At 35.5% G+C, this 21,982-nt stretch overlaps 1 protein-coding gene across 2 annotated transcripts in view; it reads left to right on the top strand.

Moving 5' to 3' along the window:
• astn2 (astrotactin 2) overlaps positions 1–21,982 on the top strand; it is a 276,226-nt gene that overhangs the window by 104,407 nt on the left and 149,837 nt on the right. For both annotated transcript variants that reach the window (XM_028025024.1, XM_028025025.1), the window contains 5 exons: positions 721–828; positions 4,642–4,788; positions 9,336–9,503; positions 18,110–18,194; positions 20,126–20,200. In XM_028025024.1, the coding sequence (XP_027880825.1) occupies positions 721–828; positions 4,642–4,788; positions 9,336–9,503; positions 18,110–18,194; positions 20,126–20,200 (583 nt within the window). The remainder of the gene's footprint in view (positions 1–720; positions 829–4,641; positions 4,789–9,335; positions 9,504–18,109; positions 18,195–20,125; positions 20,201–21,982) is intronic.

Below are 21,982 nucleotides of genomic sequence, written 5' to 3'. Positions count from 1 at the left end.
ACCTGCTTTTAAAGAAGGTTATTTGCTAAAGGTACCTTCAATAAGACAAACAAGCCTCATTGGGATACATGATTTACTGAATGTGATTGCATATGATGCTGTTGAATTTTTAAGGGCAACTGGAGCATATATAATAGAGAATTAATTATCTCATTTGAGGGTCTGTTTTTTTTTCCACACCAGAAATAAATACATTATACCTACACTTTATTTATATTTCATTTCAATAATCTTTAGAATGGCTTTCAACTGCTTTAGAGAATTTAATTATCTTTCAGAGACTTTAAGAGCTTACAAATCCTAAGAATGGCAATTACCACTTTGAGGCAGCCCCTTGAGAGAATCCGTTAAAACAGACTGCGTGTTTTGATGCTTTGCTGGCATATTGGTATAAACAAAGTTTCTCACATCTTCTGTCTTGCTGTCACCTCATCACGGATGTGCTCTCAGGCACATGAACATCCTCCACAGATGTGACACAATGTGATTAGAAAATTGAGCTCCAGAGACAAAAGGCCCCCCAATCAAACTAGGAGGGACTTGAAAAGAGTCAAAAATCAAAACTCTTAACAATTTTGTCACTGTAATTATGCAGTGTTGGTTCTTTCTCTACATGACACCTGAATGAGGAAGCTTAGGATGATTTCTCATGGCCACACAAGTTGAGTCTAATTAATAAGGTTCTTTTCCCCTGTTTTTCTCTCAACTTTTCTTCGGCAGTGACTGGAGGTGTGTATGGTCCCCAAGAGGAATCAAGTTCAGAGCCTGAAGATGACAATCAAATGAAGTTTTACACAGAGCAGAACAGAGGACGAAGGCGCAGTAAAGGTAAGGAAAGAAAATACAGATGTTTTTCTCTGAACCTTGTGATGAATGTCATATGTTAAACTCCTCACTGTGCACAGTAAGGGGCTTGTCTGTACTCGCTGAGAATGCAATAAAAGCAAAATATTGGAGAATAAAAAAACAGTAAAGTGTGCTTAAAAACAAATGAATTCTAATGTTAAAGTGGCTTGATATGAAAGGGAATAATGATATATATGGCATTCAGAAAAGAGAAATGAGCCAAGACATTTTTGGAATTGTCAGCATAGCTTGAAATAGGAAGGAGTTCTGCACACTCCCTGCAGTGTGTAAAGTGCTATTTTATAGCACAGCCAATGACACTCAAAGAAGATATATGAGCTGATGTAAATGGAGTTTTTGTGATAATGAAACTTAAGTCAAATGACTTGGACTGTAAGCGTGTTTTTAACTTCCATGACATGTAATACTGAGGATTGTATTCTACAAGTATTGGACTGTATTGGAAGACCTAGAGGAAATGTAACTCATAGTTTGTGAGTGTGTGTCCTCCTGAATATCAACATATAAAAAAGGGAAGAAGAAAAACTGTTTTTACTCTTCATCTCCTTTACAGTTTGCCTGAAACCTTATATTTTCATGATTATGTTTGCCAATGTTTTTTCTTTAAGAAAAAATTAAACAATTCTTATGCCACTGTTGTCCAAAATAGCATTCAGTTGCAAGCAGCTCCAGTGAATGGTCATGCAGTGGAAATAGATGGAGAGCAAACTTTGGTACTACTTAGCAAGCTGGTTGAAAAACAGGCGTCTAAATGAATAACAATTATACTTTCTACATTTACGAGTACTCCACAATATTTAAAGGACCGAGGGAGCGATTTCTTGTTAATAATACAAATAAACAATTTGTAAATGGTAAATAGATGTCAATGTTAAAATTGGTATTTATTGACTAGATAAAAACAAAAAATATATGTATTTTTTAAAGTAGTCACTTCAGAAACAATATGGAGATTGAATTGAAACATAGAGCTGTTTAAGCTGAGGTCTATAGTCGTAAAGAAACTCGCAAAGCAAAATCTTAACTAGATTGGCTATACATGGTTATAGATCATCATGGATCTGTGACCATGGATCTTGGATTAATTTATTTATTTTTATGTTTCTTTGCACATTGGCTGGAGTGGAACTGTAAAATTTTCTACTTAACCTGGTTCATTTTATTAATTACTTATTGAATGTAATAAGGTTAGCTTTTCCTGCTTTTTGTGATTAAAGTTACACTACTTCATTTCTTCATTACAATTTCAGCTTCTATAAGTTATCCACAGATAATTTATTTTTGTGTTGTATTTATTTGTAATTGAGCCAGTCAGCCATTACAAACACATCTTCCAAAAGACTTAATAATAAGTTGATAAAAGTGTGGGCAATTTCATTGACATTCTGAACACCTTTGAAAATCTAAACACCATGACTGGGAAGCTGTGCAGACAGAGGCGTTTAGCATATAGGAGGGCCTGTGGCACAGAATTTAAACAAGTACAATGCTCGTCCTTGTGTTATAGTGTTGATGCAGTCGTACCAAGGACAAACATATTAAGCCAAAGTGTGTGAATGCAGCTAATTAGCTGTGGCAAATGCTACATATATTTCCTTTACAAGCACATCTTCCCTTGTTTCACTTGAAAAATGTATAGAAACATAGTAATATTGTTTATTAAATTCTGTGAAAAATAAGTAGGATCAGCTATGCACGATTAAATACTAATTTCTGATGTGACATGAGGGAGCTGATCAGATTGTGATCATACCCATTAATACTTTTCTTGCTATTCTTTCTCTTCATTTACAAGTTTTTAATTGAACATCTTCTTCAAAAAGATGTCTGCTTGTGTTTTTATTTACAGCTGTATCAAGAGGTTTGAGCCACATGTTGAAACCTTGAGTTTAACTAAATTTGGCACCACCGAAATACGAAGAAGCAGTTTGTAAAGAGGACCTATTCATGCTGAAATGGGAGAATTTTATTACTACAAGTTTTCAGTGGTAATTGAAGACTTAAACTGATTAAACTGGTTTTTAATCAGTTGCTGATTAAACATAGATTCTGGGTAATGTATAAACTTGATGTATAAACGTGATTTCTAAGTTCCATCAGTGTTTCCTGCCGCATCACTCACTACTGTCAAAAATGACAACCAGGCAATCATTTTTCATCAATAGAATGGTGATGGTTGGTGCAAAACTATTCCCTAACTATAGAGGATTTAACCCTTTGCAACTCAAATATACTCTAATCCTTTTACAATCCAACTAAACTAAAATCATATTTGCTCCTCTGCTATAATGTTCAATAACCCTAGCTGATGCTTAATTTTTGTCCCTTTTATGATGTCATCCAAGTAATGCAAAAATGAATTGCCTTTTTTTTTTTTTACCTTTGGTATGCTTCAACAAGATTGTAAGCAGTATAACAATATTGCGTTAAAAATCCAGGTTTTATTACCTGGCTGTGTTTATTATTTGTGTATTAATATTTATTACTATTTATCATTTCACATTTTTTATTGAAAAACAAACAACACTAAATTGACCTAACACACAAAGTAAAATAAATGACTATATTCATTATTTGATTAGCTTTCATATTCAACAGATAAAAGACATTGTAGAAAATACTTCAATGTGGGAATTAAGCGTTCATTAAATAATGATAAATGTATTTTAAATCAAACAGCTTTTTCCTTGTCAACCCTTAGTATGTTAGTTTTTGCATTCCTGAATGGTTTACTGTGAGTGTTTGAGAGAATAAACGTGTTTGGTTTTTGCCCATGTTGGAAGTGTTTGCCACCGTGAGCATACATTCTTTACTCCACTCAGTAAGCTTTTACGGTAATTGAGGGACCTCTTCAGAACCTTACTGACAGCGCCCCGACCCCGAAGGATTAACTGCACTTCCTCTTCTGATGGAGGCAGCTGTTGTTTCTGTAAACTTAAATTTGTCTCCATAGTTTTAACCTTGTGCTGCACTTTACTACCTTTGGACTTCTGTCAAGGTTTCCATCATTGTAAATTTAATTGGTCATTTATATTATAAAAAATGTTGTTTTTTTTCATAGATCTCTTTGATGTATCACTAATTCAATGAATTTTAATTTGTTTTTTTTGTTGTTTTTTTTTCTAATGGACAGTCTTGCACGCCTAATTTAACCATTGTTAGTTTGAACATAATTTCATAAGCTATCAACATTTCAGATTTTGAACTATTCTTTTAGAGTAATACAAACTCAACATTTATCATTAAGATGCAATAATACAGACTTCCTAGCCACCACAGGGAGATTCCAGTAAACCTAATTTTTAAACCGTCACGTTTTGTCCCATGATAGATATTAGCAGGCAGAGGTTAAGCGGCTAATTTCATTCCCTATCCTCCAGCTTGGAAATACGATGCCTGACAGAGCCAAAGTGCCACAGTAACTACCAATCTATAACCCTGTCACTGGCATAAAATAATTTATCACACTTAGAAATAATTCTAGACTATTGTTCAGAAGCTGTGGCGTCCTCAGCAATGCACCACATATGTACGTCATAATATGAGTCATAGCTAGTATTGCAAGACAGACTTGAAATTAATTTTCTTTTCAGTTGAAAAGAGCTCGGAAGCTCTACCTTCAATGATCAAAAGGGCAGATGTAGATTTGTGTAATGTTCTATTCACCTGTTAAAAATGCAGAATTAAAATGTTTTTTTCATCTTTAAAACAAAGCACTAAACCCATATTTTCCTTAAATTTTCTTTCTGTTTTTTTCTCTATTTGTACCTTTAGGCCACTCACAAAGTCCCCTGAATAAGGTCACCCTGACACTGATTACCATCAGCACGTGTGTCATCGCCATTGTCTATGCTACACAGGACTCCTGCCCTCTTACCGTCAAGGTTACTCTCCATGTGCCAGAGCATTTTGTTGCAGATGGTAAGTACAAGTCACACAGTAAAGCTTAGCTGACTAGTGAAAAGATGTAGAAACCAAGTCATTGTGCATTTTTAGGTATTTATGAAAAAAAAAATTGTAATGGGTGTAAGACTACATTCAGTTCTAGAGACAGGATACATATTAGAAATTAGATTAAGATGTTTTTAAACTTGCAAATAAAATAAAGGTTTCGCAAATCACAAACAGTATTCTAAAGGCTCAAGCTTGAATATTTGTAGTTTTCATTGTTTCTGTTTCTGCTTTTCTTTCTATGGTTGTCCTTTTGCCAAAAGAGCATTGGAAATCTTCTCTTAAAAATGTCCTTCAAGTTCTGCAATTTACGTCAGAAGAGTTTGCTTCAGGTTTGACCAGTCAAAGCAATTTTAGATGATCAAAGACAGTTGAGATTCTTTTAAGCAAAACTTTGAAAGAACCATTTCACTGAGAGCAAAATTGTAAACAGTGATGCAGTTAGTTTTGAGTGTGTTATTAGTCAGTCATAGTATTCTCAGTGATTACAGTGGTTAGGCAGCTCTCAAAAGATAAAACTATGTGAAATACATATTGGTTTGAAAAATATTTATTTTTATTTTTATTTTTATTTACATTTTCTAAAAAAATAGCATGATTGATATTATTTATACCCTTCTCAATAGTCAATAGAAAAATCTTTATTAGCGTTACAGCACTCAAGCCCTTTTTACATTTTAATTAAGTTTTTTGCATGTTTCTGGTATTATCACTATGTTTAGTGATTAGTTTGAAAGTTTGAAAGGTCTTCTTATCATAATTCTAAATTTCATCCACAAATTCTCTGTCAGATTCATATCTGCACTTTAGCTGGGTCATTCTAAAACGGTAACATTATTTCTAGTAGGAACATTCCTGTATGTAAATTTAAAAGATTACTTTAAACTGACACTTCTGTTTTTTTTTTTGTTTTTTTTTTAAAGTACTTGCATTAAAATCTCAACACCCTCAATTGAGAAGCATTATGACCAACTGTAGAAAGATGAAATGAATCAGAAATAACAAGGGACAAGTGATAAACGCAAACTGAACCACTTTATCACAACATTCAAAAGCTTTTCACAACAGTCAATTAAGAACAATAGATTTCCAACTATTCAAGAGAAATAAAAGCCTTTACTAAAAAAAAAACAAAAAACTGCAAACATTGGAAAAAAAAACTAGTGTGCGAAAAGCAATGGAAAAAAAGAAAATTATCAATTGCCTCAACCAATAACAGATATTTGCAATCATTCAACTGATGTGCTTGAAATATAGTAGACTTTTTCTAATTATTTTTGATGAACTCAGACTAGTCATGTGGCAGACTGCCTTACATGTGAATTAAGTCTGTAGACTGACATACAGTATATACTGAGCTATGCTTTTGCTAGAAATCAACTTTTGTTTTAAAGCAAATGTAAACCTGCCTGTAAATACATCATGTGTTAATGCAGCTCACAATCTTTCAAATTTGATGGCTCTGTTAGCATCTGTGGACATGAAATCAAAACAGTGGATTGGATTAGTCAAAGGCTTTGATTTTAAAATAAATTTAGTGTTTTACTTTAGAAAGGTGTCACAGTATAACATTACATGAGAGAATTTTATAGAATATGGGCTAGGAATTAAAGGTGCAGGTTGTAACTTTTATATTTTTTAAAAAAAATTATTTTTTTTTCTTTACATGTGTAGTCAGTCTCATGCACTCGCTGACAAACAGACTAATTGTGGAGAAATGACTCCCCATTACAGAAAAACCGGAGATGTGCTACATGAGAGTGGAGGAGGAGAAAAATGTCTCCCAAAGCTTAGTTAGGAAACTGATTTACTTATTTGCAGAGTGTCATCATGTTACTGCAGTTATTAGTGCGGGTGCTGCTAAATATGTTTGTAAATCTCTTTTGTTTTCATCTCATAATCTCAGCTATTAACTCTTTTTGATAAATATCAGAGTTCCAACATAGAATATATATTAAAAATAATTATTCCAAATTATTTATGTTTCAATCTTGCCTCAGACACATCATTCCATTGGTGTGGGAGGTGATGCATCCAAGATAAAAAAAGAAAAAAGAAAAGACATACGCACTTCCGAAGCATTGCATTCACAATAAATTCACTCTTAAAAATATATTTATTTCACAGACTAACTCTCCAGTTTTTCTTTGCTCTAATGAAGGATAGGAGGAAGACTAAGAATAGAAAATGTGCACTGTGAAATAAACAATCCTCCTACTGCTTAAGTGTTTTCTTTTTACATCCAAGAGAAAAGAAGCAATAATGTTACAATTGCACTGTGTGGGTGGAAACTTTAAGTTTATCTGTTCTCTCAGTGGAGATTTTAGCTAAACTGCCTTCTTGCAGGAATGGGTATCAGTGTGGTCGCCTGTACTCAGTCTGACCTAGCAGATTACTTTAAGAGTCTGTTCTGGAGAGTATATAGCTTACTCCTGCTTCTGTGGGGTACTTTATTTTTTTAAAAGCAGCAGCAATATCCCTAATTTCTTGGAAAGTATAAAACCACAATGCACTTCACAATATTTCGACTGAAAATTGGCATACATGTGATATCTACCCATGATATGTATGTCTACTTATGCTTAAAGCTGAAGTGTGTAACCTACTTATTAATTTATATATATATATATATATATATATATATGCATATATATATAGAGTCATAATAACAATTTAGCTCCTCTGCCTTCCCCCAGCGCCCCCAGTGCTAACTACCAATCAGAGTCAAGAGGCGGGTTTTAGCGCCATCGATCGCAATCTTGTGTTGTGCAGTGCATCCTGCCTCTCAGTCCACCTATTCCTCTGTGCTAAGCTGCAGCTAGCAGAGTATGTGATGAATACTCATGGCCACCGATGACGGCAGATAAATGGTATTCCTGATGAACAGAAATGAATACTTAGTTTTAAAAGGTTTTTTTTCAAAATAAAATCAGAAAAATTATACATTCAACTTTTCGCAAAAATAAAGTCCAGTCCATCAGTTAAAAGGGAAAAGAGAATGAAACATCTGAAAGTCTACAGAGTCATTCTTCCATATAAACTAACAGATCAGATAAGGAGCACAGTAAGCGGAGACGGAGACAATGGGCATATAGTAACTTTGGAGGAGTTCAGCTGACAGAACAACTAAAGGTCAGGCGTTCCACAAATTGGGCCTCAATAGAACAATGGTGAGAAGAAACTCAATGTTGGAGGAAAGTTGTTGGCAGTCTGGTCTAAAATTGACCACAAGCCAGACATGTGGAAGAAGGTGTTCTAATCAGATGTGAATGTTCAATAGCAAACTGTTACATGTGGGGAAAATTAACGCTGCACAATCACCCTGAACACACCTTTGATAGAGGTGTGTTCAGGGTGATTCCAATCCTGGAAAGAACAGTGTGAAGGACTACAGACTAGAATTAAGATTTGCTTTTCAGCACAAAAACAACTCTAAACAAAAAGCTAGAGATGCAGTAGAACCTTTAGATCACACTGCATCAGTGTGTACTAATGGCCAAGTCGCGCCAAAGTTGTAAAATAAAAAAATAAAAAAACTATATTACGATCCCTACTTTGTGAAGAGGAATCATCTTAAAGTCATTTAAATTGCAATAAACACCACTGATGTCAAGTCTGTCTGGTTTGGTTACCAGTACCAGGTCACTGACAGCTGATTTTTTGTTTTTGTCCTGTGGGTTGTAGGTTGAGGCATCTGTTGGTCTGGTCCAGTGCATTCCATGAACGTTACATCAGATTTTGATCTAGGAAATTTGGAGACTTTATCTCTTTGCTCTACAAGCTGTTTCTCAGCAGTTTATGCAGAGCAGCAGAGTACATTGTCCTCTTGGAAGCAGCCACTGCTTTCGAGGAGCGTTATTGCAAAGTAAAGGGTGTGCTTTGTCTTCAGGAGAGAATTAACACAATCAAAGGTGACATTCATCAATCCAAAATACTCAGACCAGAGGTTCCCTTGTTGAAGGTTGTTTGTTTTAAACTGGAGTCCACGTTTTATTTACCCTACCTGCCAGTGGTTTTAATTTTCTGGTTATTGATACTCTCAATACAGCTGCTTAAGACTTTAACTAGAGGGCTAAAGCACAATCCCCTCACAGCTCCCTGTGGAACTGAAACTCATTGGCATCAATTAGGAATAGTCTTGTTCAGTGATCAGAGAATAACGATTGGTCTGAAAGCTGTAAGAAAGAAAGGTAAGAATAGCATTGACTGATTGACTTGTGAAACCCTTTTATCCCATATGCTGCAATTACCAAGGAAATCCCATCGATACACACATTATGGGTCTTAATTTTCTCATTGAAATTCAGTCCAGTCAGGATGGAAAATAAAATTACAGTGAAAACAAAAGAATTAGCTTCTTCCCCAATTGATTTTACAGTGAAATGTCGAAAGAAGCTTTTAAAACATACCAATCAGTCATATTCTTTTTGGCTATTTTAGTTGGGTTTTTTTTTCAGAATATGTTTTTTTTTTTGCATATGTAAAATTAAATGAATCTATTATTTGTTGTATTCCAGGAAGCAGTTTTGTGGTGAGCATGGGCAGCTTCCTGGATGTCTCCAACTGGCTAAATCCAGCTAAGCTAACGCTTTACTATCAGACCAATTCATCAACACAGTGGGTCCATGACTACTGTGGCCAAAGGACGACTGAGCCCTGTGAACAGATTTGTGACCAGGAGACAGGTTGGTTCACACAACACAACACATTCTCATTCAATATAAACACAGGCCCTTTCTCCTCCACAGAGTAGTGAGTGATTCTTGTAGCATGTTACTTATGAGCCGGTATGAGTTTCTAACTGTATAAAAACTTTAACAGTCTCTGTTTTGAGCAAAATTAATTACATCTATACCATTTTATTATTGGTATTTTCATTTTGATGCATGTCAAATAATGCTAAAGCATTCAACCACTAATCTCAGTAGTCATCTGCAAGTGACATACTTATCTTTGCACAATTTAATTCAGCTGATTTATAAAGCACAATTTCACAACAGATGTAATTTTGATGCACTTTACAAAAAGCCATTTCAATTTAATCCCACATACATTACGTCCTAGTTGTTAATCAGTGCATCAAGTTCAGTTCATTCAATACACATTAGTTTCAAAATTGTTCTATCTAAGGAAACCCAGCTGATTGTATAGAGTCATTGACTGTAGCATTCACTCCTGGATGAGAATGAGCATGTTGAAGAAAAACCCCTTTTTAACAGGAAGAGACCTCCGGTAGAACCTGGTATGAACCTGGTATGACCATGGAATAACCAAACTGCTAGCAAACAGAACAAACACACAATTGAAACAAAAGAACTGATGGAGGAATACTTTATATGTTAATAGCAGGAGAAGGGAAATGTTTTGTTGTTGACAGCATTTTTCTCAGCTGATGTCCCCCTCCAAGAAGGTGTGACAGGCAAACAGCACGCAGACTAGGCATAGCTTCTATATATATATATATGTAAAAAAAAACAAGAGAAGCCGTAAGTTAACATGTTAAATAACAATAAATAATACAAATTGAAGAGTAGTAAAAGAAGAAAGTAGCAGAGTGAAAAAGGCAGTCAATTTGTCCTTTAGCAGCCTAGGACTATTGCAGAATCTACTACCTTATATATGTAAAATATTTTGAATGATGTCCCATTGGTAGCATTTCATAATTGATTTGCTATAATTCTAAAATAATACAAGCAGCAGTGTATATTTTAAGAAAATTTTTTTTTTTTGTTTCTTTTTTTTTTCTGGCGTTATTTTAGGTAAATGTAACAGTCCTCTTAAGGTCCTCTGTCTATCCTTGGAACGACAGCGAAACTCCAGCACACACAATGCGTAAGCAGAACTTGCAAAGTATTTCACCGCATCTCGGTAAACAACCACCAGCTCCAGTATGTACACATTCAGCACAGAACGCTTTGCACCTAGTGACATTAAAACCGTCCCAGCAAAAGCTGAGCAGGCAGCTTGATGATATTTATCTTACCTTGAGTGGTCTGTTTCCCCAGTGTTTTTTTTCCCCCGACTGGATAAAATCTAAGCTCATTAGAATGGATTACATCTGTAATGTATGTGAAATTTATGTAACCCAAGTCAAGGACATGCTGAGGGCTGATGCATAATGTATTAGAGGCCCAGACTCCCAGCCCAGTCGGTACACACAACAATGCCAAAGATGGAATTGGCACATATGTGTTTGGAGATTCCGGATGTGTAGAGACAAGAGTGCATCCAACTGCAGTTCATTAGTCCCTGCACGTCGCTGCAATGTGAAATCATTAAAGGTTGTAACTCAATTTTTGAGTCATTTATCCAGCCCTCACTGCATTCAAAATGTTTACTTTGTAAGAGCTGCTGCCTTCCTGTCACTGTCTCTTTATTTCTCCTTTCATCTGTCCTTATCCGAAGCTAGATTGTGTAATCAGTAATTGCTCTTAAGTATTTTTGTTGTCCTTGGTGAATAATGGTTCACCAAGGTGCCAAAGGTGTTCTTAAAAAGATTTCTATTACAGGACATGTCCTTTTAAATGCTTGATGGGACACTCACACACACGATGAAAATGTTCTAAATATTTAATATACCTTTTAACTGTGTCATTTCTTACAAAGTAAAATGCCAAATGATTGTTTTTGCTGCATCAAACACAACAAAATTAAACAAAAACATACTTGCTGTACATGTGGATTGGACTGGAAGGAGGAAATTTAAATCACTGGCCCCATTAATTTTTTGCTGAATGGTCAAAATACTTCTGATCTACTGTACATGCTACACCTGGTAACTATAACATCAGGAAATTAAAACTGTTGGTTAAAGGACCATAGAATACAGCTCAGTAATTTGTCTTACAAAATCACTCCTGAAACTTTTTAAAAAATCTTTTGTCAGATTACAACAACAAACAACAGTGTATTTTCCTGGGTATGGAATTAAGACAAAAAGTTTTAAGTTTAGACCATGTGAAAGACAATTCAGAAGTGGTTTACAAATGCTTTTTTGGAGATAAAAGTCCCTCTTTACTTTATCTCCTTTCACCTCATAGTTCCAAAATAAACAAGCAACCATGGACCCTCCAGCCTCTTTATGACTTATTTTGTCTTTTCACATTATAAAAGGCGATTAAAACCACAGTCCTTTGAGATTTCAGCACATAGTGCTGTGATTATGGAAGCAAGGAGTTGTAGTGTACAGCTTTCAGCCTTCACCTGCAGAGGATTTTCCCAGAGCTGAGTTGTCCAAATACATTCAGTACTTCAAACAGGCAAAGTTGTTGTGGGCCATCCTCAGTATGTTATTTTCTGCATCAGATTGCGCTGATTAGCATATTTCTCAGATTAGATTGACACTAAAGGATGGCACATGTCTCTGTTCTGTGTGAATCCACATACTGAACAGCTGCTGCTTCCTGTATTTGTAGTTAGTATTGGTCTTCTCATTTTTTCTGCAACCCAGAATTACTTCCTGCGGCTCAGAGAAATTTACAGGTATATTACTACCTCCAGATATGGATCAGGGGTGTAATAATGGAGGGTGAATTTCACCACCCCCTTTGGTGCCTATGAATGTTTTGAAATGAACTGTATGTACAGTCAGTTATTTAATTCAATACAATGTAATGGAATCGCAGCTCCTTTAATAGTCATCATTGGTGTATTCCCTAGTTTGTTCTGTCTCAAATGTTCAGAATTTTACATGATGAAAATGCGTACAAGCAAATCCTGCTGATTGAAATGGGATTCACATTTGTTAAATAATGGAGCCGCAAAGCCCAATTATTTAGGTATTTCACATGGTTGTATTAGAAGAATGCTTCAAATAATTAATTTGTATGTATTTTAACAGAAAGTTCTCTGCACTCTGTACAAACTGTTCTGAAGTTAAATAGGTTGGTCTTTAGACCTGTCAAGTTGGCCAGTTTTCAAAGAGGAGCCAGCCTGCAGACATACATTCTTTGACATCTATAATCACAAACAAGGATGTGTTTCCATAGGTTCTCTACCAGCATCTCCATCATTTGCCCCCACCCCTATTATGTCTCATTGTCAAGCCTGCTGACAGGCACTGTTGACTACCTGTTGCTGTATCACCGTGACCTGATAATCAGTCCTCTTTTCCTCCACATTCACTCCATAATTCACCTGCCAACATGGAGGTCAGCATACAGAGATGATGCAATTGTTTCTGCTTTCTGCTCAAATCCTGGCTGTCCATAATTGGGTGACTAATAATGCAATAATTCTTGTTAGTATTGTGCAGAAAAGTGTCACTGGAAGTAGTTGAAGCAATTTACTTTTAGATAAATGTTGCAATTTTTGCAGTCAAAGCAAAAATAATTGTAAATTTAAGGTTCAAGATTTTTCTTTATTAATGTAGTGATGATAATGGAACATCCTGATACAAAAGGTTTTATTGAAAATCCAAAGTCTAGAAATAAAAGGACTATGGCACAACTACAAATGTACCAAGGCATGGTCATTAGGAGAGAGAGCATTGATTACAGAAGCAGCCCCAGGCACCTTTGGAGGAGCTGCGGACATCCACAGCTTAAGTGGGTGAATCTGGCACCAAACAACTATTTAACATTCACTCTTTATGGAAGAATGGCCATTGTTGAAAAGACACTAATAGGAGGGTTTTGTGCAGTGTACTACAAGCCATGGGAATTCTCTAGATCAGGGGTGTCAATCCCCAGTCCTCAAGGGCCGGTTTCCTGCAACTTTTAGATGTGCCTCTGCTGCACCACACCTGAATAGAATAATTAGGTCATTAGCAAGGCTCTGGAGAACTGATCTACACAAGGAGGAGGTAATTAAGTCATTTCATTCTGGTGTTTTGTACCTGTGGCATATCTAAAAACTGCAGGACACCGGTCCTTGAGGACTTGAGTTTGACACTTGTGCTCTAGATCAAAGCATATTAATGTGCTGTATTGACCAGTCTTGAATCCAGTTGAGAATTTGTGGCAAGACATTCTTAATTTCTTTGTGGCACATTCTTTCCACAAAGAAATTCTCAATTTTTGAGGTTGTAATTCACAGACAATCAGACAAAAGTTCTGTCAAAACACAATTGAGATTGAGCAATTTGCAAAGAAGGATTTCCAAAAAATTCTAATTTCATATATGTAAAGCTTATATGGATGACCCCCTCAAACTTGCACTTGTAATTGCAACATAAAGTGGTTTTACAAAGTAAATACCCAGGAGGGATGGATAGAACTGCACATCTTAATTCTTAGACTTTTATTTGTACGAAAACATGTGCATAGATGTGAAAAGGTTTAAAGGGTATTTAAACTTTTGAAAAGGATTTCACATATAAAACTGAACTGATCTTGTCAACTGCTTTAGCTGGCCACCTAAACACATTGCATATATGTGTACCAACACGTATATGCTGTCCACTCATTCCTGGGAGAAAACACTTATTAAATCCACCCAAGTTCTTTAAGAAGAGTGACTTCTATTCCTGGAAATATTATTACAAGCACAAATAGGCATCCATCCAACAATAAATCTTTTCTCTGCCAACACTATGAACCTTGAAATGTGAAAATCATCCACGCAGCCAGAAAGAGATACAGAAATTATTACGGTGACGAACATGATTTCCAGCATGATGTGAAACGGAGTTGCTTTGTGCTCTCGATTGATTGCCTCTCTTTAACTGGTTTGGCCTCTTAATTTAGAACAGAGGGAACAGTTGATGTGAGAGACTGGAGAAAGGAGCTAAAACAGGGAGACTGAACTTATTGGCAATGTTCTATTAGTCCGCATAAAGCATCTTACTGTTCCCATCTGCACTATCCAGGTATGTGTATTCCTACAATATTAGATGGTCTGGATAAGGACAATTGCACAGTGTTGCTCATCTAATGGTGATTTGGAATCACACTTGAGTATCTCTAATGTAGAACTAGAAGACGTTGTGGCCATATCTTTAAAATTCATAAATTAACTCATGTTATGGACGCTTCATAAACAGGCACCTTACCTATTCACAAATCAAAATGGCATGAAAATAGCTAATTGGAAGCATTTAGGAATATTTATTTTACAAAAGCCTGAAACAAAAATTTTATACTACTAGTAAATGCTTTGAATTAAAATTTTCTGATTCTTAAAGAGCAGGTTGTTTTTTTAATTGTTTTTTTTATACCTATCAGTCTAGCTGATTTACTAAGTATAGATTTTGTGCCCATAAACATAACTATGTTTTTATACACATAGTAATGAACCATGGATTCAAATGTTCTGTAATGTTGTCCAAAAAAGCAGTTGACATGTGTTTAAGCAGCTTACTTATCTTCTATTTTTACAATTGATTAACCTTTTCAAAATGTGTTTTTATTACAAAACTCTGCACAAAGGATATATTTTAAGCACCTGTCACACTCACTGGGCTTATTTGAGTCTAGTAAACAATAAAATGAGCTTTGCATCTCAACTACAAAATCAATCTTTATGTACCTGAGCAGCACTTTTTCATGCAAAAGACTGACAGGTCAAACACATGCGCCTGACTTTGGTTAAAGGTTAACTCAGCAGGCTGTGTAATCAGCCAGGCATAAATCTTCCTGCTAATTGCTTGATTCCAACCTAAATGTGTTTGCAGTGAAGAAAGAGCCACACTTCACTGATTACTTGCAAGGTCTGTTTCAGATTAGAGCTGGAAAGTGCTTCCAGGCTAGGTCACCTCATCTGAAACAAGGTGGGAAAGGTGTATAGAACATGTCCCTTGGCAGCTTTACAGCTTACACATTTATTTGTGTAAAAACAAGTACGTCTAATAATGTACTCAGCTCAACTACTATCTGCAGTTGTGACAAAAAGAAAGAACACCCCCTTAAAATCTAAATGTTTTATATATTTTGCATGTATTTAAGGGTTTTGGAAAAATGTTTTCACAAACTTTTATATTTAATAAATAATAAGATAGTGAAATCAGTGGTTGATGGTTCTATTACACTTGAGGTGAGAGTTAAACAATTTCACAAGCTGGTAATAGAGTGTGCAGCTTTCACACTAAAAGTTTGCGTAGAGACACATTTTGAAAAGTGCATTGCACAAGGCAGATCATTTGAAAGTCAAAACTCAAGAATTCATAGATGATGTGTGTTTTTCCTACAAGGACTACAACTTTCAGAAAATATGTTGTATGTATCTTAAAAGAAACGTATGGAAAATTTTATATTCTTAATACTGTGTGAGCATGTCCATTTTTCACATTACAGACCAAGTTTTGTTGTGTTCAACAAAGGCAGTTGATAGCTGTGATTAGAAAAGTTCTTATTTTTATCCCCTTTAAATGTATAAATGTCAGTAAATACTAATTTTAATATATTAGCTTATATTGTGAAATTAGTGTAACTACCCTGCTAGTAATCTTACATCCACACTTTTTTTTATGTTTGTGGATCATGAGTCTGTTGAAATAAATCAATCAATTGATAAAGAGACACTTATTTTGTAGTAGTTTTTGTCATAGTCGTAATGTGAGATCATTCTATCCTTATGAATGTTGGCAATAGTTACATAATTTCTTTTACAGGACATTCTTTAATCTTAAAAGTATGTTCATGAAGTATTATTTGTTTTTGTTTATATAACTCTTCACTAAATCTCTGTTATATTTTGAAAGGACGATATCTTTAGAGGTCTTGTTCCTCATTTAGAAAGACTGCATTAAGCAGCCAAGAATGAATAAATATAACTGTTGCTACTTTCATTCTAAACCCATGAATTCGGTCTGTAGATTAATAAACTGATTTTTCGCTGCTGTGAACAAATAGTCAGCATAAGGCTGTTTCATATAGGGTCTTAAGATTTCACGATAGCATTCATCAAGTTACAGCATGAGGCACATGCAATCTTTATATATTTGTCTGTGAGCAGGAGACAGCTGCTGCAGAGATTCATCTTGCTTTTACATTGTCTGTCCATCTGCCTGAAATTTACTCTTGGCATCAAAGATGAGCTGAGCAACATCCCTATATAAATCTCAGCATACTATTATTGCTTCGACATTGTTGCTTTGGAATCTGTTTAATTGGCATCTCTGTAGCTGCATAACAAGCCTGCATGACAGTTCTACAATTTTGGTTGTTAATATTCATAGTAAATAACATTCATTCCCTTTAGCGCATCTCTGAGGAAAAATAAAAACATGTTTAGATGCCGCTCAGGTAAGGCTTATGACTTTGAAGCAATACAAGGCATTCCTGTAGCCATCCTTCTCATAAAGCTTTATAAAGCTTTTTAAATATATGCAGGTGCATATATTTCAAATAAATTTAAACTTTTCAAATAAATTAGAATTTCTTTGAAAAGTTTCTGTAATACAGTTCCAGAAACTCTTCTGTTATAATAGTGATATATTTCAAGTACTGGTTTCTGTTCATTTTGATGATTATGACTAAGAACTAATAAGAAATAATAATACATAAAACTAAAAAGAATACTATAAAAACAGTAAGCTGAACAAAATTAATTGTTTCTCATAATTGTTCAAACTCAAACTAATTGAGAAAACACTGAAATATTGGTTTACTGGAAAGTAGGTTGTCTACTGTATGTGCTCTAGACTTAGTTGGCGTACATTTTGTAAAAATTGTTACACCTGTTCAGACGGAGATGCCTGTCCTGTTTTTCTGCTGTGGGGTTATGAAAACATAGTTTTTCTCATCAGTGGCATTCAGCTTATCCACTTTGTTCTGTACAGTGTCTATGTTCATTAAAAAAAAAAAAAAGAAAAATCCATAACTTGTCTATGGTATTGAGATTGGGTGAGTTTGCTGGTAAACCAAAGGAAAGTGATACTGGTCATCAAACCATGTATTACCATGTTTGGTGCTGTGGGCAGGTATCCTCCATGAAGCCTGTCAGCAGGAGAAACTCTAAGGGGCTCTGTGTGTGGAAGTAAGGCAAACATTAAGAAATGTTGGCAAAATCTTAAATGTAACCAGCCGGTTGTTTGGTTAAACAACCAACCAGCTGTGGAAACATATAAACACAATAGCTTGTTTCAACACAACACAAAAGAGTATCCACTGCATATAGGTAAATATTTCAACTGACCCCAGCTAATAAGATTAGTTCCAAAGCAAATGAACTTCATTTTTACCTCAGTGAAGAAAATGAGCTGTACAATTATATAAACCACCCACTAGTTAGTTAATACATCTTTAATGAATAAGGGAGCCTAGGACAAATTAAATGGCAATACATTCCCTCAGTAAGGAAAAAACAAAATAAAAGTTTGTCTCTGTATATTATCCTCTTCTTTGTACCACAGGAGAATGTAGCTGTCATGAGGGTTATTCCCCTGACCCTGTCCATAAACACCTCTGCGTTCGCAGTGACTGGAGTCGCAATGAAGGGTAAGACATGTTTGCTCCTTTCTCTTACAGCAGAAGCCTTCTTCCGCTTGAACACCCATAGAAATTCTTTCAAAATCCATAACCTCTGCTCTATTGGCATATTTTATTACATTTATCTAATATGTCAAGGCTACTTTTCTTGACATATTTATGTAATTTTCAAATGTAAAGCAAGTTTTAAATCTGTGTACCATTATGTTACCCTACTGCAATATTAGAATAATTTAAAACCCCTCCCTGTATATAATTTAAAACCCCTGTATACCCCTCTCCAAGTCGGTATACACTTGGAGAGGGCCTTCATGAATCTAAGAATGTGTAGTTAATGGATTAAAACATGCTAAGGCATATGTAAAGTGTTAACATCATTTTCAAGAATGAAACAAGTGTACAAAGAAAGTAGGAAGGACGTTGTATCGCGTAATTAAATATATCAGCCTGGGAGTACTTGAAGAATGAGATGGGAAGAAAGTCCTTAAAAAGCGACCAGATGGAAAGAAAGACAAGCAACCACTCTGACCTTGCTCGACAATTAGCTGCTTTTTCCCAGTCAGCGATCACATTTTATTCCAGCTTTGCTTGTCATCAGCTGGCTTCAGTCCAATCACTGATCAATTTTACATTCACTGTTTTCTAAAAGAAATGCCGGAGGTTAATCCTAAACAGGAAACCTCTGTCAAGATATTAAGTATCATCTTGTCTTCATTACGTGCCTAATTTGGGTAATTTTGATCACAGATGCAAATCATTACGGAATTGTTATTATGCCATCTCAAAGGTTTGTGAATATAGTGCTTAATGCCTTGAGAAGACTTGATGAAATGCACTTAAATAATTGATCATCAACAAATGAAACCATCTTTACAATGTGAGATATTCTGGCGGTGTCCTGATATAGTTATGATAAAACTACAATAGTAATGCTAAGAAGAAAAAAAAATAGCAAGTCTTAGAGTTTGTCATCTCTAGTCAGATTGAAATGGGTAATAAAGTACCTACCATCATTATAGAGTGAGAAAAACTGGCACAATTTGGATATGGCCCAATAGTCAGACATATACAAAATTTAAGGAGATGAGCCTGGAAACACAAGCTATTTTTTTTTTCTGCAGATGATCAAATTAAAGTAGTGTAAAACTGTTTATGTGAAATGAGCAGATAAACTGTTATAAAGTTTTTCTACAAATAGTAGCCTGATTTGCAAAGGATGGCATGCATTCTTATTCAACTTTACTTTGAAACTGCTAAATAAACTAAAAAAGGGGCAATCAACTGCATTCACAAGCTGTCTAGTTTGTAAATGAAAATGATTTATGTGTAATTCAAACTCAGTATCAATGCAACTGTTCTGTGAAGGCTTCAGATGTCTGTTGCAGCTGTGGTTCCCAAACCTGGTCCTCAAGTATCCCTGTTCTGCATGTTTTAGATGTGTATCTGCTCCAGCACACCTGATTCAAATGATTGCATGACTTCCTTCGCAGCCACCAAATGCTACAGAAGCCTGCTAACACATTAATTTAACTCAGGTTTTTTGAAGCAAGTAGTAGACCCTGAAAACATGCAGGGCAGGGGTACTTGACGACCAGGTTTGGGGACCACAGTCTTAGAGAATATGTAGAGAAAAAACAAACAGCATCATAAAAACAAAACCAAACAAAATGCAAAAAGGCAAACCATGAGCAAAATTATGTATAGTGTATTTAAATATCTAGTCTAAATGTTTCAACTAGAAATAGATGTACATAGTCATGTAGCTCTTTCACTTGCAATACATTTAACAAGACTCAGTCACATTATTAAAGCATCGGGACTATCAATACCATTAGCTTATATTAAGTTATTGTGCTTGAAAAAAAACTTTTAATGACATAGCTAATCTACAAACCAAAAGGAATAATGGTTGTTTTTGTTCTTGTTTCCCTGGAATTAAGTCCTTGGCCATATGCTAACTTGGAGAAAGGTTATGACCTAGTTACAGGAGCACAGGCCCCAGAGAGAATCTTCAGGTGAGTCCTACTCCTCGGTGCATTTCTTGATCATATGACTTGTGCTAGCCATCTGTGAGTCTATAACTGTACAGTTGTCATGTTCTTGACATGTGACTCGCATGTGTGTGACAGAGCATACTGATAAGTAGCTGGCAGATGCATATAAATACAGCTGTACTGACAAAGACAGACACCTTATTGGTGGAGTAAAGTCTTGCCAATGGGCTTTTTTTGTGTTTTTGCAGAATAGCCCAAGGAAAACATGTGGAAGGCCTCATTTCAAATGCTTTTACTGCCATTTTTTGTTTCACTCTACAGTCTTGATGGGGTCATTGTGTTTGACATTTTTCATCATGTGTAAAAGGCAAGGGACCCATTCTCTGTTGCCCAGCTGCTCTTTTCAACCAGCCAACTCACCCGAAAATACAGAAACTGGTGTACTTTCTAAAAGATGATGGGTACTGATTTTGAGAAATTGAACTCCTATTTCATGCTCCCTAGACCTTCTTTATGTAGGTAGGAGGAATTCTTTGTCACCATAGCCTTGCTTTACTTTTCACTGACCTTGCAGAGTTGGTTGTTCAGGTGGAGTCTATTATAAGAATTGATGCACTAAATTCACAATCTGTGTTTTGGACAGAAACACTCTCCTTGCTACACCTGCACAGCCAGTTAAAGGCTACACAGTATGTTTGTGATCAAGTCACACACACAAAACCTCAGGCACTAACCAAACACACAGTTTCAGTTGCAGTGCAAAATGCATTCAGCCTTGAACACACCAGTACAGATAACAACACAAGTGAGTTAAGTTGCAGCAGTAAAGTGGAAACCTGCATTAGTCTGGAGTTGAACTGGTTTTATATCTGTGCTGTTTAGAGTAGGAGGCAAGAAGACTGCAATGCTCCTTAGCTGGACGAAATCATTCCTCTATGTCAGTAAAGAGAGGAAGATTATTAAAACAGGAATTAGATTCACAGTTGGCAGGCTTTCAGTAAAACCAGAGCTGCCTGAACAGTGAGAAATAAAAGCATCTTGTGATCTCAAGGTAGCAGCTCCACAAAAGCATTGGATTTATATATTTTTTCTGAACTGTCAGATGTTGAACAGAGGTTATAATGAGTGAAATCTATTCAAATTTGTTGAGTCAAATCAGGAAATTGGCAGCATGTTGAAGGTTTTTCATTGGGAGGTTTGAAACGAAATAACATTCTGTTCATTTGTTGAACACACAAAGGTGTATTTAGCTAGTTTAAACCGAGTTTACACAAAGGAATCACGGTACAACAATCCTTCTTTGGTGTTCCGATGCTACCCATCTGCAGTGCAATCTCAGTACCTTGAATGTTGTCAGAGTTTGCAAGTTTGTCTCTCTCTTTAAATTAGTGATTATATCACCCTGGTGGCAGAAGTGGAGCTTCATGTTTTAGTGGAAAAGTGAACCTATTAATCATATACAGTCTGTATAGAATTACCATTGAATTTAACATGTATGATGAAATATGAAGGGTAAAAGCTACAGATGCCAGAGAACATGAAGGCATAGGGGAGCATGCTGACTTTATTGACTTCAGAGCAAATTTCTTGTTTTTTGGGGGAGGCGGGTTTGCATGTAACGTATGAATACAAAAAAGTACAACTTGTATGCTCATAATTGTTAATTATGTTTTTATTTTAAATAATAAAAATATCTTTAGTAATCACCTAAAAAATTTTTTTTGACTTTTCTAGTACTTCTAGAAAATGAGCCTTTAGGTTTTCCTACCCATTCAGGTGTACAATCATCTGTTTATACAGTAA

This window comes from Xiphophorus couchianus, chromosome 8 (genome assembly GCF_001444195.1).
Source record: "Xiphophorus couchianus chromosome 8, X_couchianus-1.0, whole genome shotgun sequence".
NCBI lineage: Eukaryota > Metazoa > Chordata > Actinopteri > Cyprinodontiformes > Poeciliidae > Xiphophorus > Xiphophorus couchianus.
The sequence above is the reverse complement of the archived record's forward strand: the minus strand, read 5'-3'. Positions and strand labels throughout refer to the sequence as shown.